Source organism: Salminus brasiliensis, chromosome 12 (assembly GCF_030463535.1).
Source record: "Salminus brasiliensis chromosome 12, fSalBra1.hap2, whole genome shotgun sequence".
In the NCBI taxonomy this organism is placed as follows: domain Eukaryota; kingdom Metazoa; phylum Chordata; class Actinopteri; order Characiformes; family Bryconidae; genus Salminus; species Salminus brasiliensis.
This window is the reverse complement of record NC_132889.1, coordinates 29,622,399-29,636,238: the sequence shown is the minus strand read 5'-3', so window position 1 is coordinate 29,636,238 and position 13,840 is coordinate 29,622,399. Positions and strand designations below refer to the sequence as shown.

General features: G+C 43.9%; 1 protein-coding gene across 1 annotated transcript; it reads right to left on the bottom strand.

Moving 5' to 3' along the window:
- Positions 1–1,694: 1,694 nt before the first annotated feature.
- On the bottom strand, positions 1,695–4,869 carry LOC140573579 (uncharacterized). The gene is made up of 4 exons (XM_072693017.1): positions 4,067–4,869; positions 3,080–3,889; positions 2,091–2,900; positions 1,695–1,917 (listed from the first exon to the last, which is right to left on the bottom strand). The coding sequence occupies exons 1-4, from the start codon at positions 4,867–4,869 to the stop codon at positions 1,695–1,697; spliced, it is 2,646 nt and encodes an 881-aa protein (XP_072549118.1).
- Between the last annotated feature and the right edge of the window lie 8,971 nt (positions 4,870–13,840).

The following is a 13,840-nucleotide window of genomic DNA, read 5'->3' as shown; positions in this document are numbered from 1 at the left end:
TAAATAATGTTTTCCGAGATATTTGTTTGTTTTAAACCTGTGCTAAAGAAGGTTTTATCCTCAGACTCAGTTTTACATGAAGATTAAGAGAGAAGTTAAAGATCTAGGTTTTACTTTCTATGAGTAGAAAAAAGAAACTCCCAGAACACATCAGTAATGCAGAACAGCTCTTATTCATGCTAAAAGTCAAACATGCAAACTCTCCAGATAACTCCTCCAGATCACTCGTCTCCTAACTGCTCAACGTCCTCTCTTTCAGAACACTCCTGTAGATCACTCTTCTTCCAGGCTCGCTACTCCAGGATCACTTTTTCCTTTACTCCTCCAGGCACAATCTTCAAGACTTCTCCTCATGTCTCCAGGCTCCCTCACTGCCTTAGGAATGAATATGTTTTATTATTGTATTATTTATGAACAATCCAGCTGAAAATGGCACTTTCAATGGCACCACATGTGGCTTTATGTATGTTAATAAGAGGAAAATGTTTACATACCTTAAATTTAACTCCCATCATCATCATCATCATTCTCTTCGATCCCCTAAATCCAGTTCAGTGCTGCAGTGGCAATAGGGCAAGCACAGAAGCCCAGGCATTCCTGTCCCCAGCAAGTTCCACCAGGTCTTCAACAGGATCCATGCAGACGCCATATCCCTTAGCTCCTCCAGAACATGTGAGGACTATTTGTGGGAAACTACCAGGTCTGTCCAGGGGGGTCCACTACGTGATCCAACTCACCACCACATGATGATCAGTTGACAGCTCAGCACCTCTCTTTACCTGAGTGTCCAAAACATGGCCACAAAGTCGATTATTGACCCTCGGCCCAAGGTACACTAAGTGTAACAAGTACACTTATGAGCAACCTTGCATTTGAACATGGTGTTTGCTATGGACAAATCGTGAATAGCACAGAAGTCCAATAACATCCCACCACTCGTGTTCAGATCAGGCAGGCTGTTGCTCACGAGCACTCCTCTCTAAAACAGACCTAGTAGGTGGTGGGTCCACATATTAGTCTCATTTTATTTGTTTGGACTGAGCGTGAATGGGGTCACCTCAGTTTGAATAATCTGACAGGGAACCAAAGCTTTGGTCTCCTGAATTCCTGCATCACTCTGGGCTGTGGGAGAACAGGTTCTGCCTCCACCACCAGCCCATGGAGCGGGACGTTCTCTTCAGAATCAAACTAAGCCAGTATGTAATCATTACTGGGAGGCGTGCTGGATGCCTACAAGGGGTGAACCCTCTTCGTCTTCTTCAGGATCTGTTGGAGAGACAAAATGACAAAGATTGACCCACTGAAACATTTCTGAATGATATATAAAGCAATTTTCTGTATGAAATATGAGGCCACCGTAATCACTTAACACTCACATACCTTAAACTTGGGGAATCCCAGCTTCTTGGTTCTCTTCCCTGTGGGCTGTGAGAGAACAGCTCCAGAGCTGGAACAAGCAGGAGCTACTGTAGAGGGAGCAGGATGATGAGCACCCTGCTGGAAGGAGGAGGAGTTGTGCACCACAGAGCTGACTTTGAAGAGGTTCTTCATCCTCCCTCGAACTGACCGAGAGGCTCTGATTATCGGCGCTACAACATAAGTATTGACTGCACTCTTAACTGCAGCACAAAAAGGACTACAGCCGGAGCAGCCATACTCACACTCCTCCTCCTCAACCTCTATGCTTCGGCAAGTTAGACTTGCACCAGCTCTACTGCTGTTGTGTTCCTTGAGCGGACTGATGCCTTGAGGAGAGCTGCTTCCCTCATCCTCAAAGGAGGAGCAAAGGCTGTTGGATGTGGGGCCGCTCCAGGACCATTCCAGGACCTCCTCCCCATCGGCGTCAGCAGGGCGCTGCTGCTGGAGCCCCTCACAGCTTTTCTCACAGAGTTTCTGTGGAGTTCCAAACTCACTGTCCTGAGGAAAGGTTTCAGCCTCAGTCACAGATGAGCCTGCAGTCTTGTTCGTTTCACTGTTGATATAAATACAAGACAAATGTAGCAATTAAACAAACTGCTGAACAATTAAAAAGTCCTTTATATATAAACCTGGAACTCGATAGTTGAGTTCCAGCACAGTGGTTTACTTACCTTTCCTGCAGCCAAGGATGCTCAGACACCTCTGTCGCCGAAGGCCGAAAGAAAGGAACAGACTGCAGCATGTAGGAAATGAAGTCCTGGCAGGACCTCTCCACTGGTATCCCAGCTGGAAATGTCAGTGGTTTCCGCTGGAGGTGTGGAAGCTGTCTCAAATTGGTGTCGTTGAAAGGCCTGGACCCAGTGACCATGTTGTAAAGGATTACACCCAGGCTCCACACGTCACTCTTTTTCGGGTCGTAGGGCTTCCGCAGAAGCACCTCAGGAGCAGCGTAGTGAGGGGTGCAACAATATGTCTCACTTAGGTCTGGGCCTTTTGAGACGCATCCAAAGCTGAAGTCAGTGAGCTTGATTTTATGCTCTGCAGTCAGCAGGACATTACTGCATTTAAGATCTCGGTGGACAATGTCCTGCTGGTGCAAATAGACCACTGCACTGACAAGCTGAGCGAACCACTTTTTGGCCTGGGTGATGGGGATGTGGTGGAGCTTCTTGATTTTCCGATGGAGATCTGTTGTGGCGGCCTCCATCACAACAAACACGTGTTTGTTAGGAATCTCAAAAATGTCATGCACCTTAACGATGTGCGGGTGCGTCACTCCTTTCAAAATGGCAATTTCCCGGGGCAGGAATTTAGAAACAAAAGCAGGTGCCATCTGCTTGCAGTTCATGATTTTAATGGCCACCTGGTTGGGGTACCTTGTAGATGTGACCAGCTTTACCTTGGCGAAACTCCCTTTACTGATGGTGCCTACCACATCAAAGCCCAAGCTTTTTAGGGCCTGGTCAGTTTCCTTTTCATTCCTGCAGATAACAAAAGGTGAAAGTTTTGAATAATCAGAATGTTCATTCAAGATATCAGAAACACAACATCCATCTAACAAAAATATGTGCAAGATATCTGCCATTTATTTGGAGATATGTTAAAAGCATTTTCTAATAAATGCAATTCTGGACCTGATCCAGCACAATGGTTTACTTACCTTTCCTGCAGCCAAGGATGCTCAGCCACCTCTGTCACTGAAGGCCGAAAGAAAGGAACAGACTGCAGCATGTAGGAAATGAAGTCCTGGCAGGACCTCTCCACTGGTATCCCAGCTGGAAATGTCAGTGGTTTCCGCTGGAGGTGTGGGAGCTGTCTCAAATTGGTGTCATTAAAAGGCCTGGACCCAGTGACCATGTTGTAAAGGATTACACCCAGGCTCCACACGTCACTCTTTTTCGGGTCGTAGGGCTTCCGCAGAAGCACCTCAGGAGCAGCGTAGTGAGGGGTGCAACAATATGTCTCACTTAGGTCTGGGCCTTTTGAGACGCATCCAAAGCTGAAGTCAGTGAGCTTGATTTGATCCTCTGCAGTCAGCAGGACATTACTGCATTTAAGATCTCGGTGGACAATGTCCTGCTGGTGCAAATAGACCACTGCACTGACAAGCTGAGCGAACCACTTTTTGGCCTGGGTGATGGGGATGTGGTGGAGCTTCTTGATTTTCCGATGGAGATCTGTTGTGGCGGCCTCCATCACAACAAACACATGTTTGTTAGGAATCTCAAAAATTTCATGCACCTTAACGATGTGCGGGTGCGTCACTCCTTTCAAAATGGCAATTTCCCGGGGCAGGAATTTAGAAACAAAAGCAGGTGCCATCTGCTTGCAGTCCATGATTTTAATGGCCACCTGGTTGGGGTACCTTGTAGATGTGACCAGCTTTACCTTGGCGAAACTCCCTTTACTGATGGTGCCTACCACATCAAAGCCCAAGCTTTTTAGGGCCTGGTCAGTTTCCTTTTCATTCCTGCAGATAAAAAAGGTGAAAGTTTTGAATAATCAGAATGTTCATTCAAGATATCAGAAACTCAACATCCATCTAGCAAAATATGTGCAAGATATCTGCCATTTATTTGGAGATATGTTAAAAGCATTTTCTAATAAATGCAATTCTGGACCTGATCCAGCACAGTGGTTTACTTACCTTTCCTGCAGCCAAGGATGCTCAGCCACCTCTGTCACTGAAGGCCGAAAGAAAGGAACAGACTGCAGCATGTAGGAGATAAAGTCCTGGCAGGACCTCTCCACTGGTATCCCAGCTGGAAATGTCAGTGGTTTCCGCTGGAGGCGTGGGAGCTGTCTCAAATTGGAGTCTTTGAAAGGCCTGGACCCAGTGACCATGTTGTAAAGAATTACACCCAGGCTCCACACGTCACTCTTTTTCGGGTCGTAGGGCTTACCCAGAAGCACCTCGGGAGCAGCGTAGTGAGGGGTGCAACAATATGTCTCACTTAGGTCCGGGCCTTTTGAGACGCGTGCAAGGCTAAAGTCAGTTAGTTTGATTTTATGCTCTGCAGTCAGCAGGACATTACTGCATTTAAGATCTCGGTGGACAATGTCCTGCTGGTGCAAATAGACCACTGCACTGACAAGCTGAGCGAACCACTTCTTAGCCTGTGTGATGGGGATGTGGTGGAGCTCCTGGATCTTCTGATGGAGATCCATTTTGGCAGCCTCCATCACAATGAACACGTCTCTGTGAGGACTCTCAATAATGTCATGCACCTTAATGATGTGCGGGTGCGTCACTGCTTTCAGAATTTCAATTTTGCGGGGCAGGAATTTAGAAATAAAAGCAGGTGACATCTGCTTGCAGTCCATGGTTTTAACGGCCACCTGTTTGGGGTACCTCTCAGATGTGGCCAGATGAATTTGACCAAAAGTCCCATTACTGATGTTGTCCACCACCTCAAAGCCCAAGCTTTTCAGGGTTTCTTTGGTTTCCATTTTCTTTTCCTGCAGATGGAAAACAGTGAAAGTTAGAAGATAAGACGATGATGAGAAGCTCAAAGATCTTAATCCTAAAAGCACTTCTGATATTAATTGTAAGACTTCATTAATCTTGGTTGATTTAAACAGATAAAACTATCCTGAGACCCCTCAATTCTTATCTTGTGGGAAGTTCAATCAGCCAATCAGAAGGGCTGTTTAGTAAAAAACACAGCTGCAAGCTGCAATTACGGATTCAAGCACGAGCAACCCTTTGGGGCCTAATTGGGTTTGGGTCTAATGACACTTCGTCCAGGTCTCTAAAAAGACACAGTTAAGTTCTGGACTGAGAATAGTCCACCAACCAGAAATATCCAGCCAGCAGCATTTATATGGACCAAGTTGGGAGGAGTGTCTAATAGAGTGGACAGTGAGTGGACACAGTTTGGTTCTAGCTTCTAGACCAGGGTGGGGAAAGAGGGCTGGTTGGCTGATTTCCCTGCTCTGTGTTGTTGTGTATATCAATAATTCAATAATTCTCACCTTCTATGTTTTATGTTCTATGCAAAAGGAGAAGTAGCTGTAGAACATTCTGTCTGGTTCTAGATAAGATGGCTCTAGATCCACTAAATCACGTTGACGTCACTGAGAACGAAGGAGTCTTATGTGCTGCTGCTTCCAAACTGAGCCGATTTGGGAGAGCAGGCCTTTATATAGGTTCTGTGATGTCATCGGTATGACATCACAATGGAGAGGTGGCCTGGGGTCACAGAGGTCATTTCCTTCACTCACTGTATATTTCCACATTTATTTATTTGATTATTTTTGTGTCTGTATTTCCATCTTTCTAACATTTATTTTTATATTTGCACTTTTATTTTTTATTTTTTGCACTTTTTTTTAAAAAAATTGCATATTTTTATTTTTGTATTTCAATATTTATTTATTTCCACATTTCTAAATCTACTTATTTACATGTTTTTATTTCTGCATTTCCATATTTATTTATTTAAATATATTTATTTTTGTATTGTCACATTTCTACATGTATTTATTTATTTACTTTTTTTTTTTTTTTCTATATATGTATATTTTAATTTTCTTATTTGCATATTTTTCTGTTCGTATTTAAACATTTATTTATTTCGACATTTTTTATTTACGTGTTTTTATTTCTGCATTTCCACCTTTTTTATTTAAATATATTTATTTCAGTATTTCCGCATTTCTACACTTATTTACTTACAGTTTTATTTCTATATTTCAGCATTTATTTAGTTTTTTATTTCTAGAAAAAAAAAGAAAATGAATCTATATGTATTATTGGTCAGTACAATAGAGATGTATAAAAAACTCTATAATATGTAGAGTTTAGCTGAAGGACTGTAAACACTACATAATTTGGTCAAAGATTTACACTTTTATTATTTTAGTTGACTGTTATTTCTTTCCACTCCACCTTCATTAGAAAATAACATTTTTCCTCAAGTTGAAAAAAAGTTTAGACAATCACTGAAAGGTAATTCATATCAATATTATTTACATATGGATTCTCTTTTTCTCCTTCTTCTCAGAGATCAGGCAGTCTGACATTACATCACAGTAATTACAGTAGATTTGTTATGTTATTGTTTTATTATTATTATTATTACTAATAATAAATACAGAATTATTATTAGTTATTGTTAATAATAATAATAATAATAATAATAATAATAATAATGACAATGACAGTGACAAATACGGGCATCTTTTTTTTACCTTTAGAACTTTTACTGTTTCTTTTTTAAAAGGCATTTGATTGTAATCATTCAGAAAAATCTGTAAAATAAAATAAACAGTTTCTGAGTGCTTTCTATTGTATGGTTTGATGTCCCTGTCCTGCTGGAAGACCAATGACCTCTGACAGAGACCCAGCTTTCTGACACTGGGCCCTACATTGCACTCCAAAAATCTTTGGTAGTCTTCAGATTTCAGAAATCGGCATTGCTGGAATGATCACTCGCAATCTCCCGATGACGGGGCAAACCCCTATACAGCTGTGCTACAAGGTGAGGCCCTGTTTAACTGCACAGCTGCAACACAGGCTGAACCTGTTCATCTGAACACAAAGCACCATCACTGCAGGGCAAAAACATGCAGATAAAATGCATCCACACGTGATCTTTAGCATGGGCAGATTATTCACAATCTACTAGTGTTTGTGTATAATATAGTATATTATTTACAACTAGTATATAAATAAAAATACACACTGAAATCCCAAAGGTCATGACACTGCAGCAGGTAAATTGATCATTGGGAAGGATTCCACATAGTGTATCATTGAGCTCCGTAAAATGCCCTTCACTGGTCATTATTCATATTCCAGCTCATATTTACATTTACATTTAAGGCATTTAGCAGACGCTCTTATCCAGAGCGACTTACGTGCTTTGCTATTTACCCAAGAAAAGCCTTAGCTAGTTAGAATAGGCTAATAATTCAAAAGATACCTCTAAGCTTAGACATTGCTAAACACAATACAATAAGGCGACCATAGAACTATTCGTCCAAGTACTCTCTGAAGAGGTGAGACTACAAGGAGCGGACGTGTCGCCTTGTCACGTTACCTGGTATGAGCGTTCCTGCAGGTATGATGCAAACCACTGCCATGCAGAGCCGGTAATTCCAAGACCGGCAAGGATAGACAGGAGGATCTTGTGGTCCACTGTGTCAAAAGCTGCGGAGAGGTCAAGAAGGATCAGAACCGAGGACAGTCTGGCAGCTTTAGCTGCATGGAGCTTCTCTGTAACTGCAATGAGAGCAGTTTCAGTAGAGTGTGCAGCTTTGAAGCCAGACTGGTTAGGGTCCTGAAGATTGTTCAGAGTGAGAAAGAGAGACAGTTGGTTGTAGACGGAACGTTCGAGAATCTTTGAGAGAAAAGAGAGAAGAGAGATAGATCTGTAGTTGCCGATGTCCAAGCTGTCTAGAGTTGGTTTCTTTAGGATGGGCACGACTCTGGCAGACTTGAAGGCCGATGGTACCTGACCTGACGACAAAGAGCTGTTTATGATAGAGGAGATGAAGGGAAGAAGGTTTGGAGCGATTGTTTGGAACAGAGGGGATGGAACAGGGTCTAGTGGACAGGTGGTAGGATTATTGGAGGTGAGAAGATGTAGGAGGTCATCTGTGGAAAGAGGAGAGAAGCAGGTCAGAGAAGAGGGAGAAGGAGGGCAGTGCCTAGAGAGCGGGGTAGAGGTGGGGGGGAAAGATCGGCGGATCTTGTCAACCTTTTCTTCAAAGAAGGAGACAAAATCATCTGCAGACAGGGTAGTGGGAGGTGGGGGAGTAGGAGGGTTGAGGAGAGAGGAGAAGATGGTGAATAGTTTGTGTGGGTCAGATGCAGAGGATTCCAATTTCCCCCTGTAGTAAGATGCTTTAGCGGCAGCAACTTCCGTTCTAAACCTGGAGAGAAGAGACTGATAGGAGTGGAGGTCGGAGTCGTGTTGTGACTTCCGCCAGTCTTAGCTCTCTACGGTTGTTGCGGAGAACATCTGACAGCCACGGGGAAGGTGGAGAAGAATTTGCTGACCTAGGGGAGGAAGGGCAGAGAAGGTCGACAGAGGTGGAGATAGATGAGAGGAGAGTGTCTGTAGCAGTTTCAAGTGGGAGAGAGGAGAAAGATTCAAGATGGGGAAGAGTGGTCAGGACAGTTGAGGCAAGAGCTGAGGGGGAAACAGAGCGAAGATTGCGGTGAAGAGTGGAAGAACTTGCAGAAGTGGTAGTTGAAGGAGCAGAGAGGGGGAGTGAGAAGGAGAGAAAGTGGTGATCAGAGAAGTCCAAAGGAGTCACAGCCACATCCAGAGCAGGGACAGTTCTGCTGAAGATCAGGTCCAGAGTGTTCCCTGCTCTGTGTGTTGGTGCAGACTGGTTGAACGCGAGATCAAAAGAGGATAGGATTGGGAGAAGGCATGAAGACTGGAGTTTCTCTGATGGAAGGTTGAAGTCGCCGAGTAGAATAAGTGGGGCGTCAACAGGGAGTCCACTCAAGAGAACATCCAGTTCATCAACGAAACTGCTCGAAGGACCAGGAGGACGATAGAGAACAATGATGTGAAGTCTAGTGGGAGAAGAGACAGTAACAGCATGGTATTCAAAAGAGGAAATGTCAAGATTAGAAAAAGAGAGCGGGGTGAAGCGCCACAGAGGAGAGAAAAGTAAACCGGTGCCGCCGCCCCTGCCAGTCCTTCGTGGAGAGTGGGAAAAGGCAAAGGCAGATGACAAGGCAGCTGGAGTTGCAGAGTTGTCCGGAGTGATCCACGTCTCAGTCAGTGCCAGGAAGTTTAGAGACCGAGCAGAAGCAAAAGCTGAAATGAAATCTGCCTTCTGCACTGCAGACTGGCAATTCCATAGTCCCCCAGTTACCATCACATTGGTATTAGAACAAGGTGGGTAAATGAGGTTACCGGAATTGGGGCGTCTGCATCGGTATCTGCACCTCCGGCTGCTGTCAGAGGTGAGGACAGGAATTGCAAAGCACATCTTCAAGTATAACAGAATAGAGTTGAGTAAAAAAAAGTTTTTGCAGCAGATATTCTAGCTAGGAGTCATGTCGTCTAACAAACCACACACACCTCATTTATCAAGATTGGAGGCACTTGGCTCCTCCTCTGCAATTCACACTTCTAGCTGGCCTGAAACTACACCTGAATCAGCACCTCAATCAACTAGTGAGCACCAAGCTTCTATGTTAACCTTAAGACAAGAGTGTTAGCAGAATCTAGTTAGAAGTATATTTAAAACCAGCCTACCTTACAAGCTAAAGATGACCCCAAGTAAAAAAGCAAGCACACTCATATGCTCAGGCTGCTTCTCTTACACATGGAGATAACTTATCTCAGTTTCTTCTTTATGTTCAGACGTCACCAAACGAGTCCCTGTAGCCCGTCTGCATTTTCCTTTTTCTTGTGTAGCACCTGTAGCACGCTTAGTACTGTTTTTAACAAGCCGCCGTCAACTTGGCCTCATGGTTTGCTCTCAGAGAAATCTCTGATGCCTCCTTAAGGGACGTTTCATCAGTAAGACGTTTATTAGATGAGACTTTGGAAGGGTGAAGGATAGAGGCAACATAAACTAGCATTCAGTAGGAAACCGTAGCCAGGAACCATTGTTTTATTCTATAGTGAAAATAACAGGGTGGTAAATAGGCTTGGAAAACTGCATTTGCATATAACTAAAGTCACATATTTACTATTTATTCAGCAAAAAACAACTAATACAACTGAAGATAATCAATCAAAGCATTCTTTGGCACCACATTACAACTTGTAGGACTATCTGAGATGGATTTTCAATGACCCAGCTAGTTCGCTGAGGCTAACCTAGCCATGGGTGTTTACTAATTGAAAAATCTGCAGTGTGAGCTTGCTGGGAATGTCCGTTCTTACTCCCCAACATCTAGAATTCAGAATTTTCATTCATCTCAATAAACTGTTAGCGTGTAGCTTTATTGGACTGTTCACAGCTTGTAACAGCAGAGGGCGCTTCAAATTTCTGCTGTTGTCCATTCATTACCACAAAAGGTAAAAAATATGAATATTTCAAATATATCAGTTGTTGGAGTCACAGAGTCCTACTGTATCACTTATATAAATATTGTATTTCAAAACAATAATCAAATAATGGTCTTCAATAGAATTATAGTTTTCCTGCCCCGATAGTCCAATTATACTCAACCTCTGCTGGCAAGGAGAGGTGAGGGGAGGCTCCCATCAACTCCCCAGAACTCCAGCCCTAATGTCTCAAGCCAGAGCTAAAGTAAATGTGATAAATGAACATGTAATTGTTTTATATCTAAAATGAAATATTAAAATAAATTATGTTTTCCGAGATATTTGTTTGTTTTAAACCTGTGCTAAAGAAGGTTTTATCCTCAGACTCAGTTTTACATGAAGATTAAGAGAGAAGTTAAAGATCTAGGTTTTACTTTCTATGAGTAGAAAAAAGAAACTCCCAGAACACATCAGTAATGCAGAACAGCTCTTATTCATGCTAAAAGTCAAACATGCAAACTCTCCAGATAACTCCTCCAGATCACTCGTCTCCTAACTGCTCAACGTCCTCTCTTTCAGAACACTCCTGTAGATCACTCTTCTTCCAGGCTCGCTACTCCAGGATCACTTTTTCCTTTACTCCTCCAGGCACAATCTTCAAGACTTCTCCTCATGTCTCCAGGCTCCCTCACTGCCTTAGGAATGAATATGTTTTATTATTGTATTATTTATGAACAATCCAGCTGAAAATGGCACTTTCAATGGCACCACATGTGGCTTTATGTATGTTAATAAGAGGAAAATGTTTACATACCTTAAATTTAACTCCCATCATCATCATCATCATTCTCTTCGATCCCCTAAATCCAGTTCAGTGCTGCAGTGGCAATAGGGCAAGCACAGAAGCCCAGGCATTCCTGTCCCCAGCAAGTTCCACCAGGTCTTCAACAGGATCCATGCAGACGCCATATCCCTTAGCTCCTCCAGAACATGTGAGGACTATTTGTGGGAAACTACCAGGTCTGTCCAGGGGGGTCCACTACGTGATCCAACTCACCACCACATGATGATCAGTTGACAGCTCAGCACCTCTCTTTACCTGAGTGTCCAAAACATGGCCACAAAGTCGATTATTGACCCTCGGCCCAAGGTACACTATGAGTGTAACAAGTACACTTATGAGCAACCTTGCATTTGAACATGGTGTTTGCTATGGACAAATCGTGAATAGCACAGAAGTCCAATAACATCCCACCACTCGTGTTCAGATCAGGCAGGCTGTTGCTCACGAGCACTCCTCTCTAAAACAGACCTAGTAGGTGGTGGGTCCACATATTAGTCTCATTTTATTTGTTTGGACTGAGCGTGAATGGGGTCACCTCAGTTTGAATAATCTGACAGGGAACCAAAGCTTTGGTCTCCTGAATTCCTGCATCACTCTGGGCTGTGGGAGAACAGGTTCTGCCTCCACCACCAGCCCATGGAGCGGGACGTTCTCTTCAGAATCAAACTAAGCCAGTATGTAATCATTACTGGGAGGCGTGCTGGATGCCTACAAGGGGTGAACCCTCTTCGTCTTCTTCAGGATCTGTTGGAGAGACAAAATGACAAAGATTGACCCACTGAAACATTTCTGAATGATATATAAAGCAATTTTCTGTATGAAATATGAGGCCACCGTAATCACTTAACACTCACATACCTTAAACTTGGGGAATCCCAGCTTCTTGGTTCTCTTCCCTGTGGGCTGTGAGAGAACAGCTCCAGAGCTGGAACAAGCAGGAGCTACTGTAGAGGGAGCAGGATGATGAGCACCCTGCTGGAAGGAGGAGGAGTTGTGCACCACAGAGCTGACTTTGAAGAGGTTCTTCATCCTCCCTCGAACTGACCGAGAGGCTCTGATTATCGGCGCTACAACATAAGTATTGACTGCACTCTTAACTGCAGCACAAAAAGGACTACAGCCGGAGCAGCCATACTCACACTCCTCCTCCTCAACCTCTATGCTTCGGCAAGTTAGACTTGCACCAGCTCTACTGCTGTTGTGTTCCTTGAGCGGACTGATGCCTTGAGGAGAGCTGCTTCCCTCATCCTCAAAGGAGGAGCAAAGGCTGTTGGATGTGGGGCCGCTCCAGGACCATTCCAGGACCTCCTCCCCATCGGCGTCAGCAGGGCGCTGCTGCTGGAGCCCCTCACAGCTTTTCTCACAGAGTTTCTGTGGAGTTCCAAACTCACTGTCCTGAGGAAAGGTTTCAGCCTCAGTCACAGATGAGCCTGCAGTCTTGTTCGTTTCACTGTTGATATAAATACAAGACAAATGTAGCAATTAAACAAACTGCTGAACAATTAAAAAGTCCTTTATATATAAACCTGGAACTCGATAGTTGAGTTCCAGCACAGTGGTTTACTTACCTTTCCTGCAGCCAAGGATGCTCAGACACCTCTGTCGCCGAAGGCCGAAAGAAAGGAACAGACTGCAGCATGTAGGAAATGAAGTCCTGGCAGGACCTCTCCACTGGTATCCCAGCTGGAAATGTCAGTGGTTTCCGCTGGAGGTGTGGAAGCTGTCTCAAATTGGTGTCGTTGAAAGGCCTGGACCCAGTGACCATGTTGTAAAGGATTACACCCAGGCTCCACACGTCACTCTTTTTCGGGTCGTAGGGCTTCCGCAGAAGCACCTCAGGAGCAGCGTAGTGAGGGGTGCAACAATATGTCTCACTTAGGTCTGGGCCTTTTGAGACGCATCCAAAGCTGAAGTCAGTGAGCTTGATTTGATCCTCTGCAGTCAGCAGGACATTACTGCATTTAAGATCTCGGTGGACAATGTCCTGCTGGTGCAAATAGACCACTGCACTGACAAGCTGAGCGAACCACTTTTTGGCCTGGGTGATGGGGATGTGGTGGAGCTTCTTGATTTTCCGATGGAGATCTATTGTGGCGGCCTCCATCACAACAAACACATGTTTGTTAGGAATCTCAAAAATTTCATGCACCTTAACGATGTGCGGGTGCGTCACTCCTTTCAAAATGGCAATTTCCCGGGGCAGGAATTTAGAAACAAAAGCAGGTGCCATCTGCTTGCAGTCCATGATTTTAATGGCCACCTGGTTGGGGTACCTTGTAGATGTGACCAGCTTTACCTTGGCGAAACTCCCTTTACTGATGGTGCCTACCACATCAAAGCCCAAGCTTTTTAGGGCCTGGTCAGTTTCCTTTTCATTCCTGCAGATAAAAAAAGGTGAAAGTTTTGAATAATCAGAATGTTCATTCAAGATATCAGAAACTCAACATCCATCTAGCAAAATATGTGCAAGATATCTGCCATTTATTTGGAGATATGTTAAAAGCATTTTCTAATAAATGCAATTCTGGACCTGATCCAGCACAGTGGTTTACTTACCTTTCCTGCAGCCAAGGATGCTCAGCCACCTCTGTCACTGAAGGCCGAAAGAAAG

Excerpts from the sequence above, each read along its gene's own strand:
- LOC140573579 (XM_072693017.1), bottom strand. The coding sequence starts at position 4,869 with ATGGAAACCAAAGAAACCCTGAAAAGCTTGGGCTTTGAGGTGGTGGAC. Across the intron at positions 3,890-4,066 it reads CATCCTTGGCTGCAGGAAAG|GAATGAAAAGGAAACTGACC; the intron begins GTAAGTAAACCA and ends TTTTATCTGCAG. Across the intron at positions 1,918-2,090 it reads CATCCTTGGCTGCAGGAAAG|GACAGTGAGTTTGGAACTCC; the intron begins GTAAGTAAACCA and ends ACCTTTCCTCAG.